This window comes from Taurulus bubalis (genome assembly GCF_910589615.1).
Source record: "Taurulus bubalis genome assembly, chromosome: 3".
In the NCBI taxonomy this organism is placed as follows: domain Eukaryota; kingdom Metazoa; phylum Chordata; class Actinopteri; order Perciformes; family Cottidae; genus Taurulus; species Taurulus bubalis.
Genome location: NC_136591.1, coordinates 19,829,391 through 19,856,878, shown reverse-complemented (window position 1 = coordinate 19,856,878; position 27,488 = coordinate 19,829,391). Strand labels below are relative to the sequence as shown.

At 43.1% G+C, this 27,488-nt stretch overlaps 1 protein-coding gene across 1 annotated transcript; it reads right to left on the bottom strand.

The window, feature by feature from the left end:
* Positions 1-2,936: 2,936 nt before the first annotated feature.
* Positions 2,937-25,446, bottom strand: LOC306734803 (gamma-aminobutyric acid receptor subunit rho-2-like; the record flags this gene model as incomplete). Its single annotated transcript, XM_079216196.1, has 9 exons — positions 2,937-3,251; positions 3,342-3,550; positions 4,753-4,905; positions 10,003-10,143; positions 11,020-11,102; positions 11,346-11,569; positions 16,211-16,278; positions 23,973-24,079; positions 25,325-25,446. 9 exons carry the CDS (start codon positions 25,444-25,446, stop codon positions 2,937-2,939), a joined length of 1,422 nt encoding a protein of 473 aa, XP_079072322.1.
* Between the last annotated feature and the right edge of the window lie 2,042 nt (positions 25,447-27,488).

The following is a 27,488-nucleotide window of genomic DNA, read 5'->3' as shown; positions in this document are numbered from 1 at the left end:
CATTATAGCATTGAAAGGTTAGCACGATAACCAGCGGACGGCTTGCTAATTTTGCTTTAATGCAACACTGTTTGTGAGCTTTTTAGAATAACTAGGTATCTGGATAGCTCTGGAGATGGACAAGCTAGTTAGTTAACTAACCAGCTCTGGAGATAGACACGCTAGTGAGTTAGCTAACCAGCTCTGGAGATGGACAAGCAACTTAGTTAACTAACCAGCTCTGGAGATGGAGAAGCAAGTTAGTAAACTAACCAGCCCTGGAGATGGACACACAAGCTAGTTAACTAACCAACTCTGGAGATGCACAAAATACGTCATATTTACGAACAGAAAATGAGTCTGATGTTGTGCTCTCTTCCCAAAGTTTCTTTCCTACATTTCTGTTTATTATATAATTTATATAAATTCTTGTCGAGCCCATCTACCAAAATGTCTAGCTATTGCCTTAAATAGTGGACATTTTTGCAGGTTCAAACCCTGACTAGTGCAACAGCTTCTATCTTAATATTTACCCACGTGATTAAATGCTGAATTGGACGGAGTTCTGCTCAGAAAACCCCCAACGCAGTCACTCATTTTACACAAACAAACAAATAAATAACACAAAATCATAAATACAGCCATTAAACCATGTTGGTGTATAAAAAAAAATGAAGTTAAGGCGGTTCAAGTTGGTTACATCACTAGTAAAGCTTCCCGTGTTTTCAAGTCCTTTGAAAGAAATATACATCAAGAAAGACAAAAGATATACAGCATCGCTCTTCTGCAGCATGCATCAAGCAGTTTCTGTATAAGCCCTGTTTCATGCATCTTTGCCAACTTCAGGTATAATGGCACATGGATCTATCGCTGCACTTTAAATAAATACCAAATAAAAGAAACTTAGTGAATGAACAAGCCGTAAATACAATAATAAATATAATACTTTGCGCAGCAACAGTGGTGTGTGGTGCTTTAAGAACCCCATTCAGTAGTCACATCCTGTTTAATCCTGGCTTTATGGGTTGCTTCCGTCTGGTAAATGCCAACAGTAGTCCATGAGTAATACAGGGCAGTAGCATTTACTGTCACTTTAATTGAAAGTTTGTCACTATGGTAGGAGTGCTGTTAAGGGAAGACAGCCTGGTATTTAGCACACTTACTGCCTCATTAGCCATCTGCTCTGGACTTTTCTGTGACTCAGTCAAATCCAAAGGTTACAGAGGAAATAGCAGCCAAATGTATCTGCTCTTATTATTTTTTAGAGTTCGATCTTGAAGAAAGAGAGCGGCTTTTAGGGAAGTCTACATGGTTGATTAGCACAAAAAGTTGACTCTGGCTCAGATCTAACTGTCCAACTTTAGGTAAAAAGATCTGCAAAGCTTTCTTGACAAACCTGAAAAGTTCTGCCACTCAATAAGTCATGACACTGTTTTTCGGGAGTTTGTGGAGACCAAACCAAAAGTAAAATTGTACTAATATTGTTTGTCAAAAACACGGCAATGTTGCTAATTTTTTTCTGCTGGTTGTGTAAAATGCCAACTGTCAGCTTGACCTTCATATGGGTGATGAAATATTCATGGTTTGTGTTTTTCAGCATCTGTAGTTTTGTTCCAGACCTGTGAATTACCATTTCTCCACATTGTAAAAAAACCCATTACAAAGCCATTTAATTAAAACTTCAATGTTCAGTGTGACAGAGAAATATTGCTATCAGTAGGAACTTTCATTTCATCGTCACAAAAGTGTTTCCGAGCACCAGAGTCTCTCCAGAAAACCAGCATTTTACATGATTTTACAGCATTTTACAGCACCAAGATCTGACAGTCTTCCCTGCTCAGTCCTGATTCTGGTTCTCCCGTGCTCGTCCTCTCTTCCTCACGCCAGAGCTATGACTGCAGGGCCAAGGTAGAGGTCCCCGCTGGACCCTGATCTGAAGGAGTACACCTTGTTTTAAATGATCAAATATGCACCAAAAGTGTTTTGAAGTGCTTCCAGCTGCTTTTTTGTCTCTACACGGAGCTTGTTTAAATTTTTCAGCGTCAAATTAGGACCCAAAGCTTTATTTTTGTATCTGTTTGGAGAGCGTTAAATCAGATCGAAAGTGAATTATTCCCCACAGGATGATATTTTATTAAATAAATAAATTATTAATTAACAATAATACTGATGCTCTCTTTAAAATTACAAACTTGGAAGGTGGGAGGTCACAGCTACACAGTCACTACTTTATGTAAGTGATGTTTGCACAATTTTTTGTCATTTCAATGTCTTTTAAAAGCTTACTAATGTTTAGCAGTTTTTACTATTCAAACTGCTAAACATGTATTCAAAAATAGGAATAATGAAAGTTAAAAGACAGACAGCCAGAACCGCAATAGGATTGCACGAAGCAAGCCTGTCTTCACGTCCGTGTGTGGACCCTAAACGGACCCCTTTTGGACCAATTAGATCCAGTACCTTTTCGTAAAGCACCTGGATTAAACCCGGCAAATGCCTCTCCTCTTCTCGGATACCAGGACGGCAACTAGAAGAGGCCGAGGTCCAACATCTATGTCGGGTTAGAGAGAGAGAGGCGAGCGTGCGTATTCTGTCACAGGGCTTTGTTGTGTAGTTGTGTGAGTGGTTTTATTGTCACCGATATTAGCCGATTACTGACTGATGTGTGTGCAGCCTAGTTGCCGTGGCTGGCATCAATTAAATCTTGTAAACTACGTATGTATTTCGCACACTGATTAAGGGTAAGAATGAGCTTGTGATGTAAGCATGTAAAGCAGGAGTAGCTGTTGAAGCGGTTCAGTCCAGCGATGACATGTGGGCCAGAGTTTTGAGATATTTCACACACAGAAGCATCCAATATTCTTATGCCATCCCTTCAAAAACCCAATGCTCCAAAAAGCTGTATCTCTCTCTTCTAAGGTCAACAAAAAGATGATGCAGTTTTTTGGCTCAAATGCTCAGCAGTACACACACCAGTAGACCAGGTTGAACAGAATGTAGGCGCCGGGGAAGATCATGCGAGAGGAGGTGTCGATGGCGTGGGTGTTCTGGATGATCCGGAAGCCACGGAGGCCCTTCTTCTTGGTCCCCGTCGGCTCGTTGTCCAGGGAGAGATGCACCACCATCCGCTCCTGTTTTTCCGACGAATCCTCGCCCGCTATGGAGCCCCGTGTGTACCCCGCCAGGCTGTTGGCGTCCGCCTCACTGTACGTGCCGTCCATCATCATGGTCCTGGCATGGGACATGCCACAGGTGCAGGGGAGCGACTGCGACTGGGCAAAAGAAAGGAAAATTAATCAGGATCGAATGAGAAGTTGAAGGCACTGTTTAGAAGACGTACAGCGTTTATTTAAAAAAGGTACCTGTTGCCGGGCTTTCTCTCTGAGCTTGCGGTCTTTACCGTCCCTCACCGTCGTCAGGTAGTTCACGGCAGCGTACTCGAGCACAGAGAGGAAGACAAAGACGAAACTAACCCAGAGGTAAATGTCCACAGCTTTGATGTAGGACACCCTGGGCATGGAGGCGTTAACTCCGGTGATGATGGTGGACATGGTGAGCACCGTGGTTATACCTGAAGCACAGAGAACAGACGACCTTGTTTGAAACATGAAGAGGATTCATGTCCGTGTTCATCTGCGTCGATCCAGAATTGAGATAACCTCTGGGACTTAAAACTGGGGAAACTGAAACTGTTAAAAAGAAAAAGAAAAGGAGAAGGCAGTCCCCAGAGAAACAATAGGGATGATGTCACGTGATATGTTCCAGTACAACAAGTTGGAAAAGAAATCAGTTGATAACAATTCGCTAAGCTGTATTTCGCCCACACAAACATTGTGGCATCATGTCCACAGATGAAAGTTGGACAGACTTTCTTCAAGGCAGAGGAGTTAAGGTCCGCCGAATAAATTTGTCACTAGGTGCAAAAAAAAGGGTTTTTGAAAATCCCTAAATCTAGCAAGAAAGTCCTTAATTTGGCAACATTGAGGCTGTAACCCGACTTAAAACCACACATTGCCATATTACATTACACTCTGTGTACAGATTAAACAAGCAAGAGTCAATAGCCGGTAATGCAATTAAACTGTCAAGTGAATTTTGAAATGTCGCCAAAAAAGAAATGCAAACTGGTTTGGAGTGAAAAAACTTCGCTGCGGCGCAATTTCGTTAGCAGTTTGCGCTAAAAGCTACGCATAGCTGTAATCCTGCTAAGAGTGTCCTCAGCCATCCAACCACCTACGAGAGAAAAATGGAGAAAGGGTCTTTAGAAAGTTTTAATTGTTCATTCATGTCAGCTGGTTTTGGTCATGTTTCATGTTGTCCGGAGACAAAGACAGCTAAAACAGCTGATCAGTCACCTGAGTTAAATGTTTGCTATGTCAGAACTTATTCGGCAAAGGCGTTTTGATAATAATATTTAGTGCATCAACGCTATTATGACAAAAGCAAAATCCACCTGCGCGCAATTTATTGAATTTTGACATTTCCAAAAAGATGTTCTCATTCTCTCTAAATGCACATACACATATGTTGATGTAAACATGGCAAGTGTGTTCATTATCTTTAGAATTGTTGGAAGATGTTTTCATTTTATTTTAAAGGCAGAGCCAGGATAGCCATTTACCCCCACTTCAAGTCTTTGTGCTAAGCTAGTCAAACCACACCCTGACTCCATACCCAACGTGGACATAAAATATATTATTGATCTTATCATCTCGTAAAAAAGGCCACTGTCATGGTGCTGTGGACACACATTGCACTCTAACAGTGTGTTACCTAGTGAAACCCTGGCAGGGACGGCCCTGCGGTCGATCCAGAAGGACACCCAGGACAGCATAACCATAAGAGTGGCGGGGAAGTAGGTCTGCAGCAGGAAGAAGAAGATGTGACGCCGCAGAGTGAAGTTGATGTACAGACGGTTGTACCAGCCTGGAGACAGGGAAGAAGCAGAATAACGTGAATATTTGTTGTTTTATGTGTCGAGGTAACAAACTGAAATGATACCACAATAAACACGCAGCCAGGTGGAATGAACTAATCTGCACTGGGGCGGTAGAATCTGGATGGACCTAAAAAATGAACAAAAAACAAGATCTGAAGAGAAAGGAGATAATCGCATTGGATAACAACATTTATGACAGCAGAGCAAAGAAAGGTCGCAAATAACAATGAGAGGGGAATATGAGAAATATGTTGAAATAGCCCCAAAAGGTGTTTTTCTTCACATTAGTGCTCTAGTTTCTGAGTTACAAAAACATTTCTCAGAGGAACAGCTTTTCTCTGGATCCCGTGCTAATCTCACCGGGTAAAACCTTAGTGAGCAAAGCCAAACAATTATTTTCAGAGCTTTTGAAAGCTTCACTCAGTAGAAGCTTTCAAATAGCTTTTATATATTTATTAATATAATTAATATATGTGACTATTTAATTCCTTTAGCAGCACTGTGTTCAACCTTGAACACTGCTGTCTTTAGAGACAGTTCACAGACCAAACTGACAAGTTAAAAAATACATTAGTTATTTGACTGTGACACTTTTGGCACTTCTTATTTATTATCATTAGAACTCATGTAAACTATAATTACAACCTCACGGTTGTTTGCTTCCGCCTTTGCAGTTTATAGCCATGTCTGTCCAAAATGTCAGTTTATCATTTTATTAGACATAATAAAGGGACATTTAAATTGTCATTATTAGCAGAATTACTTCTTGACTTATGGCCAAAAAAAGTGTTTTATGAGGTTGCAGTGACATTTGACCACCAACTGCTAATCATCTCCACCTTGAGTCCAGGTGGACTTTTGCACCAGATTTGAAGAAATTTGCCTCAGGTGTTATCACGAGAATGGGACGGACGTGAGGTCACAGTGACTTTTGACCTCTAAAATCACATCAGTTCAACCTCTAGTCCCGGTGGACGTTTGTACCAAATGTGAAGTAATTCTCTCAAGGTGTTCCCGAGATACAAATACGGACAACCTGAAAGCATAATGCCTCTGGCTGCATAAGACGTAAAAAAATGCATATTTAGCGTGTAATTCCCTGCACAAATGAATACAATATCTCAGTCCTGTTCCGTCCTATCAGTAAACTAAGCTATTGTCCATTTTCCCAGCAAACATTTTGATTGATATTTTAGCGGATGTACAGCGCTTACCGCTGACAACGCCGTCCCCTAACCCTCAGTCTGTCACTCAGTGTCGTTTGCAGGTATTGTTTGACTGGAGAAGTTTCGATAGTACTTGGTTACTTCGGTCAACAACTAAAAAGTTATCGAGTACCGATACCCGGCCCAGACGCTCAGGCAGCGGAGACGCCGTGTAACATCGGTAACCGTTTGAACTAATTTGACTTTGAAGTGACGGCTATAATGAAGCCAGGAGTGTCAAACACCGGCGATGGCAAGGACTTTAAACCCATCAGGATCTGAAAAACTGCTTGAGCTGAGCTGATTCGACACGGTGGAAGAAAAGGGAAGACACAACAATCGTCGGGTCTCTGCACTAAAGGGGGTCGTTCAGACCACTTGAGTCAAAGAAAAATAGCAGTTGGAGATAGGGTTCAAAAAGGAAAAGAACTGTCCTTTAGAAAAGTTTGAACCGTCATAGGGACCACAAATTGTGAAAAAAAACATTTACAAATAAAACAAATTGTTTTTCACCTGTGGGCCGCAGGAACGCATAGGTATTGAATTGAGGACACCAGAGATATTACTGTTATCCACGAGACACTCTGTTACAATACAGCTTCCCACCACTTGGTATTGCGTCAGGCAGCTATTTAACAGGCTCCAATAAGCAGAAGAAGACACTCAGCCAGCAGCTAGCTATCCTGTAGCGAAAGTTATAGAGAAGTATTTAAAACGAAATAATGAAGATGAAAGTGCTGCCGAACATGAGTTATTGTATTAGCTTGATTTGTTCCATGACATGTCTGTGCAAGTTTACATACACATGATCAATACATGTCTTTGTGATGATCACATTGTATCAGGTCATTTATTTGATAAGGTTTTTGCTTGTTGAACTGTAGGTAGATTTGATTTAGTTATTGAATACAAATCAAACCAAGAGTGTGATCAATTACTGAATAAACCAATACAGTGTTAATATTTGAATATGCCCCGGGGCACTTTGTACTTGAAAAGTTGGGCTCCGAGGTCAAAAAGGTTAAGAACCCCTGATGTAGTTTAAGCAGCTAATCTACCAGAGAAACAGAGGTGAAATGTGATTGGATGAGTGCTCAGATCCTTAAACAGCGGCCACGTAGCAGGCTGGAAGCTGCAGTCTGAAGGCGGAGGAAGCTGTGCAATGAGAAAATAAGCTAATAGGGAAAAATAATTATAGTACATGTAGTGTATTTGTGAAAAACAATTAAATTATAAAATAGCTATAACTTTTTGATTCTGTTTAGGCCAGCAGAGAAGGCTTAGCAGGCCCTGACGGCCCACCACTGGTTCCACTCGGCCAACCCAATTACTTCAGACTCTTTAATATCAATATCAAGGTCTGATTAACCCGTCAGTAGGTGGTTATACGTTGATTAAACACAAATTCGCACCATACAACTGAAATATTTATGTATTAAAAGTACATTATTGCCTCTCGACAATACAAGGCCTCAGGATTAGCCATTGAGGTGCTTTCCCTTTTTGGTTTATAATGACCACTTAATCAAGTTACATACTAATTGCCACACAGCGAGCCTGTAGGAGCCGTCTCCAGTTATACAAATGTTTCTTGAAAAATAATGCTGATAAAAGTTAAATAGTTAATTAAGCAATATTGAGGATGTTAACAGGCTGGACTACAACATTAAAATGTTCTAAATTAATACTGATGTTTCTGCGCTGTCCAGCTGTTTCCATGTAGTCTGGCCCTTTAATGTCCCTAATGATCACATCCACAGTGCTCTACATTATATATTCAACATGCTGTCTGTATGAAATGTGCTGTATGCTCCTTATTGTATTTTTTCATACCAGCCTGTTTTTTTCTAAATTCAGGGGCTGACTGAAAGAGTGGGGTCAGCTCTCTTTTGGCTTTACCTTTTAGCTGCACATGGTGGAAGAAAAATAAAAAGTCCTCTGGAGGACTCCTCTCCCTCCTTCCCTTTTTTTTCTTCTTCTGTGCTTTTTTATTACGTAAGCGTGTCTCCTCTCTCCCCTCTGGACCAATTATGAATCATTCCCAAACACTCAAACTACGTGTTACATAAGATGATTTGGCGTCCGGAGATTATTGCCCCATCGCCTTGGGCCAGTGACCTGACCTCTGTGAACCCAGCGGCGGCCAGAGGCACTCGTGTGGGAAAAGGCTTTTCCTTGTCATCTCTGCTTACTGTTACCGGAAAGAAGAGCCAAACATGGGCATAGGATATGGAGCACTGGAGCGCCTGTCACATGCATCCAGCCACTGGCATGGACCAGGGTGTTAAGAGGATGCTGAGCTGAGACCTGGATTTGCCTCCCCCTCCTCTGCTCCCTCCTCTCCTCTCCACTCCTCCTCTCCTCTCCTCTCCTCTCTCCACTCTCCACTCTCCACCCGTCCTCCCCTTCTCTCCTCCTCTCTTCTCCTCTCTTCTCCCCTCCCCTCCTGTCATCCCTCCTCCTCTCCCCTCATCCCTCTTCCCGCCTATCCTCTCCCCTCCTGTCCTCTCATCCCTCCTCCTCTCCCCTCCTCTCCTTCATCCCGAACGAAACGATAATTAATGAATTACAGAAGTTTGGAAAGTTTGACAGTGGGCCAAAGTTAATCTGGGATGCAGGGATCTAACACTAAGGCACGCCCAGTCTCTGAGAAGGCAGGTGTTCATGTTCCTGAACTCGCCTGCTCAGAGCCTGGACGTGTCCTTCATGGTGAGGCACGGAGACGGCGCCTACATAGTGGACACCAGCTTGGGCCAGCTGTGGGGCTTCCAGTGTGAAGAAGTGGGACACAAGCGGTTTGGGTGTACGCTAAGGGTGGGGCAAAAAATGTATTCAGCATAGTATCGCAATATTTTGAGTGCCGATATTGTATTGATACACGGAAGCCAAGTATCAATTATAAACTTTTTGGTCCTCGAAAAATAAAATCAATTGCTTTTTCAGCCCACTAGATGGTGCTGTGTTGTTTTGTGGTGAGGTCAGCAGAGGTCCCGGGTCAGCGTAGGAAGTTGGTAAAAACAAACATGGAGACATCCGAGAAAGAAATTAGAAATGTGCCGTCCGCGTTTAAATCAAACTTCTGGACTTCATGTCAATCATAGCGCCGCTGCTCGCACAGCTGTTGCACGACACACAGGACAACATGCGCAACAGCGCTGGTCAAAGACATTAAAAAAAGCATCAAACTGGCTCCTGGTCCTCTAGAAGCGTTGGAAGTGGCCGTCATTCAGACGTACTTCCTCGCGTGAAATCCACCGAGCTGTGTGCGGCTACGGATAATATTCTAAACCCATAGACACAGGGGTGTTTGCTGTTCCGACCTTTTTGGGATTTCCACAACAAGTACGAAGCAGAAAGAGTGGTTATTTCCTTGGTGAATGGCGGAAAATAAAACTGTTTGCACGGAGGCAAGTCCCGCCCCCTCTCCGGCGCGCGCGTCCAGCTCGAATGACGCGACTATGTAGACTGTAATAATGAAACGACTATGTAGACTGTAGCGATGAAGTGACTATATAGACTGTAATAATGAAACGACTATGTAGACTGTAATGCAAACAGTTCAGTTTGTCAGGTGCAACATTTATGACAATGTTGGTCATTTTGTTTGCTTGACAATCACATTTTGCTGCAATAAAAATTATTGAAGTGAGATGAACGGACTGAAAACGGTATCTTTAGATACAATATGTTGACAAAGGTTTCCTTTGAGGACAATCTGCGGTGGAAAAAAGGGAATAAATCGCAATACTCAATATATTGCAGTATTGCAGTATCGCGATAGTATCGAATCGGGACCCAAGTATCGTGATAAAATCGAATCATGGGACCTCTGGTGATTTCCACCCCTAATGTAAAGTCGGCATTGTTTTGCCCGTCTACCTGTGCTGCTGTAAAAAGCCAGCCTGGAGGTAGTGTGGAACTTCTGGATGAGGAACTGAGACAGAGAAATCCTGTCATCAGTGCTCAGGGACTCGTCGCCGCTTTTCCAGTACAGCATCAGGTCTTCGTCTGTGTACGCATCTGAAGAAAAACAGCATGAATGCAAGACTGCAGTATCAGTATCAGCGAGTTGGACGAATACAGGCTTCAGTATGTGAGGATTTTCTGTAACCAACGGCATCATAACATACTTATTTTAACATACTCTTTTATTGTTTGTGTGTTTAATCGTATTCTATTGTACACTTTCACATCATTTATTTTTAATCATGTCTTATACTATTGCACTGTGCTTGTTGTCAAAATCCTTGTATGTGCAAACCACAGAGTGTATGTATGAAGTGGGCGAAGACATCATGACGTCACCCGTTGGTTTGTGGACGTTTTGAAGCCTCTAGTTTGGCGTTTTGGCCATCGGCATCTTGTTTTTTTTGCAACCAGTGAACAGAAGTGACCACATACGAGGAATAGGGAGGAGTGACATAGAGACGACGTCTTTGGTAGAGATCTGTCAATCACCTTGTAGCCCCGCCCTAAAGTATACCCTGCTTTATGGTCTATTTGAGTATAAGTGGACCATCATTTACTAAATGAACATCATGCTGTATTGAAGAAGACTTGAAACTAGAGATTGAGACATAAACTCATGTTTACAATGTTTACTGAGGGAATAAGAGAAGTAGAGTCATTTTCTCATAGACTTCTATACAAGTCTTCTTCAATACAGCATGATGTGCATTTTGTAAATTATGGTCCATATAAAGTCAAATAGACGAAAGGGTATGCTTTAGGGTGGGGCTACAAGATGATTGACAGCCGTAAACAGCATCTCTATATCTCTCCTCTATAATCCAAATATGGTCACTTCTGTTCATTGGTTGCTGGAAAAACAGCCAAACCCAAGGCTTCCAAACAAATAAACAGTCTATATTCTGAGCAACAGAGAGGAGTACTTACAGCTTTCCAGCTCCAGCGTGCACGTCTGCGAGTCCAAAGGGAAACGACTGAAATCCATGTTGCATGCAGCCGTAACTGTAACCCTGTGGGGGGACAGCAGAGTGTAAACATCACCAGCTCTGTGCATGCTGCAATAAGACCTGCCAAGTCACATTTGGTTGGTGTAAGAAAAGGCCCCGAGATGACAGATATCTGTGTGTGTGTGTGGTGTGTGTGTGTGTGTGTGTGTGTGTGTGTGTGTGTGTGTGTGTGTGTGCGTGTGTGTGTGTGTGTGTGTGTGTGTGTGTGTGTGTGTGTGTGTTTGTGGGGGGCGCTGCTCTCCTCACCTCAGGCTGTACAGGACATGACCGTCGGGGAACACACGCAGCATAATGTTGTCAGTGGTGGTGTCGTGGATGAAAGACCTCTTGGAGTGGACGAAGAACACATCGGGCACCCAGATCTTCTTCACCAGGCGGCCGTCAAAGGTCATACTCTTGTTGGTGGAGCTCGGGAAGGCCAGCCTCTCGTCCTTCCAGTAGTGCCTCAGATACAGGGTCATAGTGAAGTCCTGGAGGGGTGGTGACAGAAACAGAAAACAGCTTCTGGATTAAGTCTCACTACGAGGGACTCTACTCTCTTGCTGCCTCTTGGTTTATTGAATCCCTTTTGGGATTACAGTGCTGCTGGATTATATGGATTGCTTATGACTAAACAGGCACGGTCAAGAGAGGTGCTCAACATATGTTCTGTTCACGAAACACAATCCACAGCTTCCATTGGTCCTAGATTACCCTTGTCTTCTGGCCTCCAACCCCTGTTGCTATGCAGACACTACTACTGTATTCTGTTTTGAGAAACGCAACAGCAGAAAAGACGACCTCACGGAGATCTCACATGGGTGTAGGCTTTTAATTTCCCCACTATGGGATTAATAGAGGATTATAAAAAAATGTCTTTTTTAGAATCTGCATCACCCCCCTGCGCCCCACCTGTAATACCTCCGCGCCCCACTAGAGGGTCGCGCCCCACAGTAACTTGAATTTGGTGTTAGCGGCCACCGATCGATACTGTGAGTTAGTTTGACTGCCACTGCCCTTCCCAGGTTAATAATGTTTGCTTAAAACTATACAATTGCCAGCTGTTTTTAGGAAATTACTGAGCCTTGTGAGGTTTTAGGAAATGTTTAACATTTTAACCAATGGGCTCGGAGCTGAACGCCACAGACAGGCCTCAGAAAGTATTGATAAATAGACCGACACATTGTTGGTTTGGGTCTTTTCATGAGAAATGTAGACAATGGGGTCTTTTTAAAATCTTGTCTGTACAAAACCCGTCAACCTCTACATGAAACAGCAGAGGATTGTTTGCTGTGTGACTGCATCCTGCAGCTTTGTGATATGACATAATGTCATTAAGAGCAGCCGTCGTCTGAAATCATTCATACCCCCCCCCCCCCCCCCCCTTCTGCTCCAAAACAATTAAATACACACTGGGATCCAAATTAAATGTAATCCTTGGTCGTCCTTGCAAACGGGAGCTTACACAACATCAGGACGACGGGTTTGGATCCAATTTTTGGTTCCAGAACAGAAGGTTGATTTAATTACATTACTCAGGAAAAATAAACAATTCCTACCATTGAGCTTTCATAATCTGATTCTGATAATCCAACTGAAAACAACAGCTAAATGACGATAACCGAAAGGTTGCATTCGTCCGTCAGTTCAAAGTGCAGAAAGCCAAACACAGATATCTGATAAAGGGCAACGGATTACTGTGAACTATGTTCGGGCTCTGATCTCGTGAGTCTAATCAAACAAATTGGATTGAGGAGACGCGATTCGCCATAATTTTAGTCATTGTTGCGCTCATGTGTTCATTATCATGCTGTTAAGAGGGTTCCTGCCTTATTAGCTGTGTTGGCAATTAGTTTCTCGATTACTTGATTCGTTGTTTTGTCTATAAAATGTCAGATAATCAAAGTTTCCCAAAGCCCAAGATGACATCCTCAAATCCTAGTCCAAAACTCAAAGATATTCAGTTTATACAAGATGGCACCGCAGATGGCCTCGGTGTGTTGGCGCTCATTGTTTTTTGTTGTTTTTGTCTTAAATGCTGTTTTCTGCTGCGATTCCCGGAGCTCTTTCACCAGAGATGAGCTCATGAACATCAGGGGAACAACTCCAGCAGACCTATTTCCGAATTTTTTTACTTCTGTGGAATTACTGCACATTCTCGCGAAAGGTGCGCTCACCTTAACCCACCTTGAAACAGCGTTGGAGAGGGAAACGTGCTGGCGCGCTCGTGCGTCTCCGTAAACGGGGATCTCGTACAGCGCTGCCGGGAATTTTTCTCTCCAATGTCCGCTCATTGTGCAACAAATTGGACAAACAGTTTCTTGTGGGGAAAGACAGAGACTTTTCTTCTTCCTCCGTTTTGTGCTTCACGGAGACCAGGCTCTGTGGATCGATACCGGACTCCGCATTCCAGCTGGCTGGCTTTCAGCTGTTCAGAGCGGACCGCGACACGGAGCTCTCCGGCAAGACGAAGGGTGGAGGAATCTGTTTCTATTCCAACGACAGCTGGTGTAACGACGTAACAGTGATTCTACAGCACTGTTCGCCGGCCCTGGAATCCCTCATCATCCACTGCAAACCCTTCTACTCCCCACATGAGTTTGTCTCATTCATGTCGCCGCAGGCCACACGACTCCACTCCTCCGCGACCTTCACTGGTTACCGGTGGTCGCCCGCATCCGCTTCAAAACATTGGTACTTGCTACGAACAGATCGGGTCCTATCTACATCCAGCACATGGTAAAACCGTACACCCCAGCTCGTTTGCTCCGCTCGGCTTCTGCCAATCGGCTTGTAGCTCCGTAACTGCGAGCTAAACACTCAACAAAGTCACAACTGTTTGCTGTCCTGGCTCCTCAATGGTGGAATGAGCTCCCCATTGACATCAGGACAGCAGAAAGTCTCTACATTTTCTGTCGCAAACTAAAAACACATCTTTTTCGACTACACCTTGAATAAGGAAGGTAGCGCCGTAGTAGCACTCGAGTAGCACTTAGATGGCACTTACTGATAGAACTTTGCAGTTTAACTTTATTGAAATTGTACTTTCTTGATTCTTGTTGTTCTGAGTTTGTACTCATGGTGGAATTGCACTTATTGTAAGTCGCTTTGGATAAAAGCGTCAGCTAAATGAAATGTAATGTAAATGCCCTACTAGAGAGAAGAGCATTCTGGACCACTGCTACACCACAATCCGTGGGGCTTATCAAGCCGTTCCTCGTGCTGCTCTGGGAAACTCTGACCACGCCATGGTTCACCTGATTCCCTCATACAGGCAGAAACTAAAGCTCTGCAAATCTGTGGTGATGAAATTCAAGAAGTGGACCAGTGAGGCTCTGGAGGATCTTCGGGCGTGCCTGGACTGTACAGACTGGGATTTCTTCAGGACTGCTACTAACAGTCTGGATGAGTTCACAGAGGCTGTAACTTCATACATCAGCTTCTGTGAGGACAGGTTTAGCAAGGCGGTGAGAGATGCTAAATGACTGTACTCTGAGAAACTGCAATCAGCTCCATCACTAAGAAGGCCCAGCAGAGGATGTTCTTCCTGAGGCAGTTGAAGAAATTCAACCTGCCAAAGAAAATGATGGTGCAATTCTACACTGCCATCGTTGAGTCCATCCTCTGCTCCTCCATCACCGTCTGGCACACCGCAGCCACTACCAAGGACAAGGGCAGGCTGCCGCACATCATCCGCTCTGCTGAGAGGGTGTTTGGCTGTAATCTGCCATCCCTCCAGGACTTGTTCGCTCCCAGGACTCTGAAGCGAGCTATGAAGATTGTAGCTGACCCCTCTCACCCTGGACACAAACTGTTTGAGTCCCTTCCCTCTGGCAGTAGGCTGAGGTCCATCAGGACCAAGACCTCACGCCACACTAAAAGTTATTTCCCGTCGGGCTCATCAACAGAGCCCGGGTCCCTCACTGACTGACTCTGTCACCCCCAGGACTATTCTTCTTTCTTTTCTTTCTTCTTACCAGTCAATCACCTGCACACTTCATATTTAAACACTCATGTCAATTAACATACACTTTAACTTAAACGCACATGTCACTTTAACATACACTTACATTAACGTTATCTGTTTGTCTGAGCACTTTATCTGATACTTAATTTAATACCCATGGCACTGTTGTTGTCGTTGATTGTTGATTGTTGTTTGTCTCGTCTAACGTCTCATGTCTAATGTATGCACCTTCCGCCTAGAAAAATTCCTCGTTTGTGTAAACATTCCTGGCAAATAAACGGTTTCTGATTCTGATTCTGGTTTACTGTCATGACAATATTTACATTTAAGAAGCTGGAATCTGAGAATATTTCTTTTTTTTTCTTTTTAGAATTACTCAAACCTATTAATCGATTATCAACATAGTTGGTGATTCATTCAACAGTTTGATTAATTGTTATTAATTGAGTTATTTTCAGTACACTGAAATAAATGTGGTAACTAGAACCCTATAGAGATCCTTGGCCTCCTTGGCCAACCCTTTTTAGTTCCTGTGCTACCTGGAACCATTTCAGGGGGTGCTACCTAGAATCCAACATAAAGGGTATTGCCTAGAACCATATGTGAAAGGTTCCAACCAGAACATCCTATGAGGCAACCTCCCAGACAACCCTTGTACTGTGATGGTTCCACCAAGAAACCTTTCTGCAGGATCTTTCAAGAACCTTTCCACCTTCTAAGGGTGCGAACAAGAAGATATTTTTATATCCAAGGTTTTCATCTACAGAACAGCCAGATGGTTCTACCAAGAATCCTTTATATTCCAAGTCTTTCATAGAACCCAACAAGGAAGGAACAAGGTACCACTTTATATTTTAAGGTTTTCATCTAGAATCCACCCAGGGTTCCTCATGAGGCTCTTAAAGGGCCGGGGCTGATGTGGTGCAGCTCAACCACCTTAAAGAAATCTTTCTTCAAAAAGGGATGACAAGAGTTTCTAATGGAACACTTCTCAAGTCTTACAAAGAACCCATTTTATAACCCTTATTTCTAAGCGTGTATCTGCAGCAGATTCTAGTTATTTTGCTGTCAGATTACAGCACCTACATTATTTGTAATCCATGTCCTCCATCTCAAACTCAGTGTGTACTGCACCGCATGGCTTTCACACATTTAAGCCACTTACCATGTCTACCTCCGATATGCTGTCCAAACTCTCCACCTGAACATCCACTCCGACGGGCACAGCTGGACCTGCATGTAGAAATCAAACAGATGCACATACAGAACATGTCAGGCTTATTAACTATCTTTGATTTGCCGAGACTTAAAGAATAAGAAGATCTCAAAGTACAGGACTGTGTGACCTACTGGCATCGGCAAAGATGCATATTATTGTGGAAACCTGACACACTGTTTATTTTAATGATATATTTGATCAGAACCAGGTAGATCGAAAGAGAAATATATCTCCTGATGAAATAATCATATTGGACAATTCTGTGAGACCCCAGAGCCCTATTCTTCGTAGCTGGCTTACTGAGTTAGCGGGCTAATTTTCAGGATAAGATGACGTAGGTCAGGCTTTCCGGTTCCTGGAAGCAAGAAAAATCGCCATATCAACACAGCCAAAAATGTAAACCTGCTCCCGCGCAGGCTTACTGAAATTCACTGGATAAGAGGGCCACTCCCACCGGATAAAGAAGGCAGCTCCCTTCCTCATTGATGAAGGAGCGATATTAGTTATATTAGAGAGAGAGTTCTTCGAGATCACCAAGATCCGTTCTCACATCACCATGACCTCCTGTACGCGGCGCTATAGATTCTGCCGACAAGGAATCATTTATTTACGAGAGCTCCTCGAGCCGCACATTGAACTGCACATGGCGCAGCAGAGCATTGCCGACAGACTCTATGCATTGCCTTGTGCTTTTTTGCGAGCGGTACATTTCTGTACAGTGTCGGCGATGCAGAGAACATCGGGAAAGCCGTTGCATGCTGTGCTGTCCGTAACATTTATTTTGCGCTTAATTTATGGATGTGTTGAAAGCATTCATAATTATATGAAAGTGTTATTCGTACACCATACATATCATTATTGTAGAAAGTGATTAAGATGAACTTGTGATAAGAATACAGAGAATCGCACACAATTTCTTTTCACTGCTTCAATTGATTGAATTTCTAATTATGAATAATACATACATACTGATCCGCCCATACACATATTCAAACTCCTAAATATATGGTAATCTACACATACATGTATATACACATATATAGTACATGATACATACGCGCATACAGTACATATATCCTCATAAGCATATATTTAATCGTATACTACTGCCAGCAGGCACATTTAAATAAATATAATCTGATTGATTTTCCCAACACTGACGCATTGAACTTGTCTGTTATATTTGCGACGCTTATGTCTCGCAACGGGGGCGCTGTTAAGCTGCGTTCACACCAACAACGTTTGCTGTGAATGCAGCATTACATTTTGCCATTATAAAGGTAATTAATTCCTCATATGCATTCATGATCATCTCCTGCTTCTCATCGGAGAAAAAAAAAGAAGGTTCTTCTGAATTTATTTGACATTGTACTGTTAGAACATCATGGTGTCAGTGCTCGATTATTATCCCTTCTGAAGAGGAGCGAGCGCGCGCATTTATCCAGATGACTGACGTCTGGTTACAATTAACAAGATCGTTTCAGCACGGATCAACCATGGAGAAACCGAGTTAGCCTGATGTCAATCATCTCGTTAATTTAAGATGGATAATAAGACATTTGCTCGACTTTGTTGAGCCAGGTACAAAGAATAGGGCCCAGATTACATTCAATGACGATGTTTCAACGTCCAATGTGAACCATTTTTAAAACGGTATCTTCTGACAATGTCTGCACATTCATTTATTCAACTTGTGTTTAAACATCTAGGAATAATTGAGGTCATGCCCTCAATTTTAATGATGTAAAGAGTACAATTAAAACAGAATAATTACACACAAGAAAATGTATGAGAAAAACAAACTATCAGACAACAGTTAAAACTGCTACATTTAAGGGTGGACTACTTTGCAATCATTACTTTTAAATAACTTAAAATGATTGACAAAAACTAAAAGCAGTTTTATTTTGCAGGCAGGACTTCGTACTTTTGTCAGTTTAAAAAGGAAGTGATATATGACAAGAACTTACTGAACGTACTGAAAAACTTGCTGTTTCTGTTATCAGATATCCAATTTTGGTCATAGCTTGCTATGTGTCAATGTGAAAATTAAACACAATTTAATATAATCTGTAAACAAACGGGACCCAGAGTAGAACCTTGCGGAACCCCCTGTTGACAGCGTTTAAAATACAAAACGACCATTTCCACAAAAATAACCTACGGTGCAGAAACCACCCACGTTATTATTTATTGTTAAGTTCACAGCCGATGGCCGAGTGTGGCCAGCTGCCGCGACGTGTTGCTCAAGTTCTCGTGGACGTTGGTTATGTCGTTAACCGGCACTGGGAACCGGTTAACGACATTTGTTTTTCTGCGAAGGAACCAAACAGGTGAAACAATAACATATGATGGGTTGATGTCGTCATTGGAGGAAGTTGAAACCAGCTAAATGTTGTTGTAGTGTGTGTCAGGTGTCATTGTGTAGCTTTACGCCATCGGCTTTCATTTAAAATGACTTGCAGCCAGTCTGTGTGCCGCTCGTAGTGTGAACCCAACAAAAGAAATTTCACAAAGGTGCTTGTGATTTATAGTTATACGGAAGCGTATATCCTAGTGGCTTCATCACCAATAGCAAAACAGATTCACACACACCCTTTTGTCATGAGTGTATTAGAGGCCCATCGGCGGCTGTAGTGTTAATCTGAGCAGCGGCGAGGTTGCCAGCGTTACGCAATCGGCAAACAGCAAAGCTGCTATCTGGAAGAGGGGATATCAACTCGTGCCCAGTCCCAGCTGTCGGCAGAGTGTCCTCCCTACTCTTACTCGCACCATATGCCGCGTATCATGGGCCAGATTCAAGCAAGGTCTGAGCTCCTGTTGCCCCTCAGTGGATGTAACACCAGACACCTGCTGAGAAAAAAAAGCCTGGAACAGCAATGCTCATGGAGCAAGATTGGTCTGTGATTATTTTCAGCCCTCCATGCAGCTGGATCACAGGAAGCCACAGCCGGAAAACCCATCGTAGCTAAACCGCGCCGCAAAGGACACAGAAAAAAATGTCTGCCCAGAAGAGGCACGAAGCTATGAATGTTCCCCGAAAATCAGACGATCTGTTTGTGCTACGATGCTCGAAATGTTGGCTTCAAAATTGAGGATGACAAACTGAGGCATGCGTGCATTTGTGTGTGTGTGTGTGTGTGTGTGTGTGTGTGTGTGCGTGCGTGTGTGTGTGTGTGTGTGTGACAATCAGGCACACATTAATCGTCCTGCATGTGGTTTTTTCGCCAGAAGATTTCCGTTTTTTGCTATTTTCAGCTGACAGCATCAGCGAGTTATTCCACGTCGCCGATCATCAGATGAGGCCCACGAATGCGTCACAGAGACGCTCGGCGATGATCATAATTCCTGCCGGCCCTCGTGGCCCCCTCGGTGGCACTTCCGTGTGACCTGTTTTCAGATGGGGCATGAAGCAGGAGGTTGGGCCTGGCCAGTGTTTACCCCCCACAAAACATGACCACCACAACAACACCGAGCATCAACGTCACAGAGGAGCAAACGCTGCGAGTCCAGAGTTAAAGTGCAAAAAGCAGCTTGTTTGTGCACGCAGAGCAGCCACGCTGATATAGTTTCACGCTTCTGCTTTCCCGAGAGGCCGGCTGAACCCCGACGGCTTCATTTAACACCACGCCTTACTATTTATAAAGGAATTACCGTCAAAGCGTTTGAAGGGGAAAACAAAAGCACACAATCCGGACGCATTTACAACGTGACATGAAGTCGCATGTGGGGGATATATCCAGCTATTGAATTTTTTTTACAAGACTAATTATTTGAGCCACTGTGTGTTTAGACTTTCGTTCATCCCCGTGGGTGAAATTTCATAATTGTGTCTAATTAGGAACTTGTAGGCCACATAATGAACATTAATGTGAGAAATACAGGATTTCAGTGTTTGGGAGGGCTCTTATTTTGATGTGTGACAGCAGATGTTCAGTTATATTAAAGTCTGAAGTTTAGCTAGAGAGGAATATTTCCCTTGTGAAGGCAGTTCCCTGAGTTTTTCATCCTGTTTTTCTAAACTAATGAAACTTTCTGAGCAAAAAAAGAGTAAAAATAAAGAAATAAAGGACCAGTTCCCCCAAGCATGACTGGATTCATCCATTCAACGCCTATGAGAAATGAGCTGTGGCCCCCCCGATGCCCCCGTTCCTTCCAAGTGCTCATTATCCGCCGCGCACACGGCAGACTACACTTGGCAGCTTCATCTTAATTTCCCATAATACATAATACATTACCCCAGACAGTACTGCTTTGCTGGAAGTTTGCAGAGTGTGACATCAATTTGGGGTAATTTGATCAACAATTTATATAGAATATGTAATGCTGCGCCCATCGACTAGATGGGCCCTGGAGGCCCTTTTCATTTATGTTAAGACTCTGATTTATAGTGGCACAAATTCTCAGACAAATTAGTCAAATCCTTGCAAACCAACTTGCCCCAGAGTAGTTTTGGTTTTATGTGTCCCAAAAAATAAATACAAAATAAATAAATAAACTGATAATAAGCCTTTAAAGAAATAATTCTGTATTCAGTGTGTTTCTGTTTGTGATATTACAAGATCAATATCAATCACAGGTCTGTATGTTAAGTAAAGGGCTCAGACATCTCACATAAAGGGCCACTGTGGCTCAGTGGTGAGCAGGGTCGTCCTTCAATCAGAGGATCAGTGGTTCGATCCCCGGTTCCGCTAGCCCAAGTCGATGTGTCCTTGAGCAAGACACTTAACCCTAAATTACTCCCGTAGCTGCACCTACGGTGTATGAATGGTTGATAATCTGATGTGGCACCTTGCATGGTAGCTCCTCTCATCAATGGGTGAATTATGTAATGTAGTGCTTTGAGTGGTCAGAAGTGCTGTACAGGTCCATTTACCATAAAACCCAAACTATCTGTGAATGGACAGATTCCACTACAGGAAGTGAGATAATGGCTATGCAAAACTAAATTATTATTGCCTAAAGTGTATTTTTTTAAAGAGACGATGCAGGTAATGAGTGTATGTTAACGCTGCAGGTATGCAGTGTAGCGCTCTGGGCCACAGACCAGTCGTCGGAGTGAGATGGTGCTGGTTTTATTACTTATGGATTCAGCGTTTTATTCGTCAGAGGAAGAATGTGTTATCCCCCCTCCCTCTCCTTTAAGGGTGGCCAGCTATATATAAACCTGCCCATCTTTATCCTCATCGCACAAAACACAGCTGATCCTGAAACATAAATTAATCTTATAAAAGCTTTTACAGAAAGGAACATATCTCCATTTACAGCTGCACTCTGTGTCATTTGTTAAGTAACTCAGAGGCTGAATTGTCCTCACGAAATTTCAACACGTGTGTCTCGAATAGAGGGAGGAATAAAACCCCACCTATCCATTCCACTTAATGATGCTGGACTGCTCCTCTTTTCATGGATTAGCAACTGTAAATCCACTGTTGGTTTACCCTGGCTGGGATTAGATGGCATTAGACACTGTGCTGCTTCAGCTGGAGAGAAATCCAAGTGAAAAGGATACATTTTTGGGTGCCGGGTCCCTCAGAGTCCCGCGGGGGTGAAATGAGGGGAAAAGCTTCACTGGCGCTGCCTCTCTTTAACACAAATGTGACTTAATGCGTGACGGATCCATCCGGCTCATCAGATGTTTGTCATTAAAACCCAGAGGCAGATGGGGGGGAAAAGGAAGTAGCTCCATAAATAGATATACAAAAGAAAACCACAACTTGATGCGATGACAAATATATTCCATCCCAAAGAAAAACAAGCTTCCTGCATGTTTGATTCATTATGGGGGGCCACATTCGGGGGCCCGTCCAGCAGTAGCACTTTCAGGTGCTTTTATCAACCTATAGCATAAACCTAACCGACCGTGGCTTCCATGAGGCATTGGAGAAGACTCTGAGCCAAACAATGAACATTATTCATTCAAAACTCGCGTAGCGGCGTCGCTTTCGATAACCGGAAGCCACCGTGTAAGATGCTTTCATTAGCAGTGCTGCAGTCGCTCCTTCTGCAGCCACAAGGGAACCAACCACATGTCCTGATGTTGGAATAAGACAATTCCATTCTTCTTCTTCGTCTTCTCTGCCTTAGTCTGCAAACAAAAGCTTACAGACGCCAGACTAAAAAGCCTCGCTCTCATCTGTTGGCTGCAACTGAAGTCCCAGAGGAGCATGAAAAACTCCCCGTGGGACGTTTCATTTAGCTCGCCACCTCCTCCTCCTCCTGTGCTTAAACCGGCTAAATACCAGAGAATGGGACGCTTTGGTTCAACAAATAAGCTTCTTATTTTTAATTGCCTCCCCAAATCCCAGCAGCGGCCTCGTTCTCCTGACATTCAAGGTGTGGAGCAAGGACGCACACGATATCGAACTGAGTTACAGTTACTCCGTCACACGTACAATAAAGTAGTAGTAGTACAATAAAAGAGTACATGGTACTTGTCACAGTATAGTTCTAATGCAGCAAACTTACGTGACTCTTACGCAAGTACATATAGAGAAACATCATTACTTTTCCTCGGTTATATCTGGATATATTTATCTCGCTATTTTTATGTATTTATTATGTTATATATTCATGATCTGTAACTCGTAACTTGCATTTATATAGACTTCTACACAACCAGAAGAGTCACCCCCTGGTGGTCAGGAGAGAATGCAGCTTTAACACATGAAGCATATACTTCTATAAAACCAGAGGAGTCGCCCCCTGGTGGTCAGCAGAGATAATGTTAGCTGTAATACATGAAGCATAGATTTCTATACAACCAGAGGACTCGCCCCCTGGTGGTTAGTAGAGGAAATTCAGGTTTAAAACACCTGCATTGGCCTTATATGTCATAACCGAAGGTTGCCACCTGAGTACTAGTCTACTCGCGGGGTCCCTCGTGTGAAACTAGACGTCAACATTGATTTATTTGTCACGTAACTTGGGTACTTCAGTAACGTCACTTCTGTAGTCATTATAACGCAAAAGACGATCTACTCTTAAACCTAACTAAGTTTATTCCTGTGAAGTTTATTTAAAAAAAAAAGAAAAATCTTGTAAAGAGCAAAGATTGACACGTGTTGCTGGACTATCAGGGAGTAACATCACACAAAGCGCTGTATGAGGATACGTTGACCAAAACACCACCTTGTACTTGGAGGCATACAAGACTTCAACACAAATCAGATACATGGCTCCTACACTAACAGTACTTTTACTTTAGTACATTTGTATCTATTTGTCTACTTATAAGTGGAAGATACAACCAGAGGTGAGAGATAACGGCCTCGGAGAGGACGAAGATGACATCTGCTCAGCTCCGTGTCAGAATGTATACAGGGAAGTGGATCCCGCTTTCTTTGTTTCCTCCATCTCGAGGCTGTGAGCTCCACATGGCGTCTATTTATGAGCTTTTTAGGTTTGTGAGCAAAACGGAAGAGAGCAGGTTTAACACACGAAGCATTGACTTCTATACAACCAGAGGAGTCGCCCCCTGGTGGCCAGGAGGGAGACTGCAGGTTTAACACATGAAGCATAGACTTCTATACAATCAGAGGAGTCGCCTCCTGGTGGCCAGTAGAGAGAATGCAGGTTTTAAGACACTAGCTTAACTCTTTTTTAGTTGAACCCTACTCTCCTGCTCTTCTCTAAAAACACAACCTCAAATAATTCTCACAATGCCAGTGACCTGGTCACAGCGTCCCCTAAAGCTCACAGGGCTCACCTGCAAAGGCCGGCCTCATGGTGAAGTCGTGGTCGTCGATGCGCAGAAGGTGGCTGGTCTTCACCTTTTTGGATTTGGTTCCGTCCGAGACCTTCTTGGACAAAGGGCTGGCAACAGGCGAGCAGACAGAGGAGAGAGAGAGAGCTTTAGCTTTTAATCAAACAGCAGGAAGTGGTGCATTTGTTGGGGGACTACTTTCTGCTGTGGATGAATCCACGTTTAGCGCTCTAGGGAGTGTTTGCGGCGGCAGGATAGCGTGTTTGTGTGAGTCAAAATAAACTAGTGTGTGTGCCATCCAGTGCCAGTGAGCCTCATTGATATGTATTTAATGGAGATCTATGGCAAAGAGGAAGATGCATTTATTGTTTAAAATGGGATATTTTAAACGTTACAGAAATGTATTAAAAATACAATCATGTGTTTTGGGCTGTTTCCTAATAAATGGAAGCCGCAGGTTGAATTACATTTTCTTTCTGTGGTTTTAATTCTAATTTTTTGTTCTGTAAAATTTGATGTTTGTAAGCAAAGTGTATCAATATATATAATATATTAAGAAAATAAAGGTTTTTGGAAAGGTTGGTTGGTGAAATTAATTGAGAAAAAATAAATATGTTTTGAATGATAAAAAACAAACACATTTTTGTTGTTTTAGCTTCTCGAAAATGATAGTAAATTAAATATCTGGGTTTTGGGCCGTTGGACCAAAACCATGCAATTTGAAGACAAAAGACCGAAAATGTAGACAAAAACTATGACAATGATGAAAAAAAAAGATAAATGAATTCATTGGATTTGCAGTACTGACATGCATGGCTTCCTTTTTTAAGAAACAAATTAATCACTGTCTGGAACTGATACAGCTTGTTGGGCAAAGACATCATGATCCATGATTTGTATATGCATGAATGTACATTATGAGGACAAAACAGCTGCTGCTGAGGGATGTTTGATCCTGTCAAAGGGAAGAACAGCCTCTCTGTTACCCCCAAGCCAATCCTATAAAGATAATGTAGAGAGCACGACACATCGAGGAAAAGGCTTTATTTGCTGTTTGGATTATGAACAGTTTCTACTCACAGTTTGGTTCTCATAAATCCAATATTAATAAATAACCCCCTCACAAATAGCGACGTGAAAGGAAAAAAGATCACATGCGAATGTTCTTTGAAGTCAGCGAACAGTTTGCTGTCAAACTCGCATGAGTGTTAACTGCTCTGTTGCGCATTGCGAGTTGTGAGCCTGATCAAAGTGACGATCCTCGCGCTCCTCCAGGACATGTGTCAGGATGACGATCTCCAAAAGGGTCAGAGTTCAATCCACATCAAATAAAACGCGTCTAGTTCGATACTTACTTGCCGGGCTTGTGGGTCTCCGTCGGCGCGGACCACCGCTTTTTCCTACTTTTGTGTCTCCTGCACTCCCCGAGCAGGACCAGACACAGCAGCACGAACAGGAACCTCGCGTACGCCGGCATGATGAGCTTAAAAGTCCCGCAGCGAGTCGGTGAGGAGCGACGCCTTCGGTTCGCGTGCAGGACGCACTGGGCACGGGACCATCTTCCTGTCGGAGGCGAGGAGGGAGAAAGAGTCCGAGGGAGACTGCGAGCGAACCAGTGCGCCAGAGAGAGAGAGAGAGAGAGAGAGAGAGAGAGAGAAAGAGAGAGAGAGAGACGGGTTGGTGGAGTCTGATATGCGCGCTGATTGGTGTTCAGCCTCCAGTGGGGCTTTTTTTCTGGCTCAGGCGCATGCGCGCAGCATCAGCACCACATGCCGCGCGCTGCAAACAAAAAAACATGTTTCCCCCGATGGGTCGTTAGAGGCGGAGACGCTGCTGAGACAAGTGAGGAAAGTTTGTCGTCAGAGGAAAGCAAGAAAGAACATTAAGTCTCATATTCCGGCTGCAGCTCATTTTTTTATTTCCACTCATCATCATATCACTTGATATTGTTGATAAAGAGGCAGAATGGGAAAAGGTGAAGGACTTGATTGTTTATTTGTTTGTGTTTTGCAGTGCAGACATCCTCTCAATCTATACAACTTGTAAACGTCCACATATGTCTCGCTGCAGGTGTTTCACTTCGCTACAATGCGCCTGGAGTCTGGATGGAGACGTTTTCCGAAGATGTGAAACAGCATTATAGAAACCAGTCTCCAAACCAGAAATCAAAACCCACCTCTTCAGACCTGCTTTTAATGTGTGACTGTGCTCTATGTTCTTATTGCTTTTATTTATCTTATTTGTTTTATTGTATATCTTTTAGGATGATTTAAAAATGTTGTGTAAAGGTCTTTGAATATCATGAAAAGCGCTATATAAATCCATTATTATTATTATTATTATTATTATTATTATTGTTATTATTATAGTGGAAGCACCCAACACGTCACCCGACCAGGCAACATTTCTAAAGTTAATCTTCAGCTCATCATCATTTTCTGTGCCAGGAGCCTCGAACGCTAATGTCGCATTCTGCTGCAGCAAAACCTACATCATATGTGGGGTTCCCGGTCATGGCTGCACGCTCAGGCATCTCTTGAGGTTGTGGTGAATCAAACTTTCTTTAAAAAAAAAAAACACCTTTTATTACCCGTTTCATACAGCCGTTGATTGCCTGCTGACTCCTTAACCAACACCTGGTGTGTTTGGCTCACGGCGAACAGAGCCAGCCAGGACACGCACTCTGCATGTACCAGCTAACGAAATTAGCAGGACGCTATTCTCCCCAACTCAACAACTGCCACGTTGGCAGACATCTCCGTTGCAAGGTGGCGGGACGTCCTTTATAGTTTATACGCCGACTTCCAGCTGCTTGCCTGTGTACGCCGCCGCTTGTTTTTGAGTTTGAACCAAGTGTGCAGAGACAAGTGTGTTTATTCAACCGCACACCACGACGGCGGCTGCAGACACAGCTGCGCTCTGCTGAGGGCACCTTTCTGTTTTCATTCGGCAGACTGGAGAACAAAGGATGACGACAGCTGCCGACTGCACCATCTCACTTGGACCACAGTTCTTTGATGATTAAAAAAAAGATAAAAATTGATTTGTGGTTGTTTTCTTCTCGACCTTCGCCCTCCTTTAAAAACAGTCAAGTATTACAGCGTCGACTCGGTGTCCTCGCTTAAGCTCTTGACGTCGGTCCTGCTGAGGAACATTCTGTTCCCGCCACTTCCAAGTGTTGTTGATCTCAAGAGATTAAAAAGTATTATTATGTCAAACCCATGTTTTATAAACAAATGCTGAATGCTGCAAAGAGAAAAGATTCCCGTGCCTCAAAAAAGGTTGAAACATATATAGATTGGATGTTTTGGGGGCTGGCTAGCAGACCGTGTGAGAGATGAGATGATGAGAGACGTTCTACCAGCTTTACTAAACACACTGGATGTAATGTCGTAGATATGAGACAGGAGACATGAACATTGCGGGAGCTTTTTAGTTGCCTTTAGTTCATCTTCAGGGGAAGAAAAAAAATGCTGTGAAGAATAAGATATACGAGTCAAGTCGATCAACTCTCAAGTC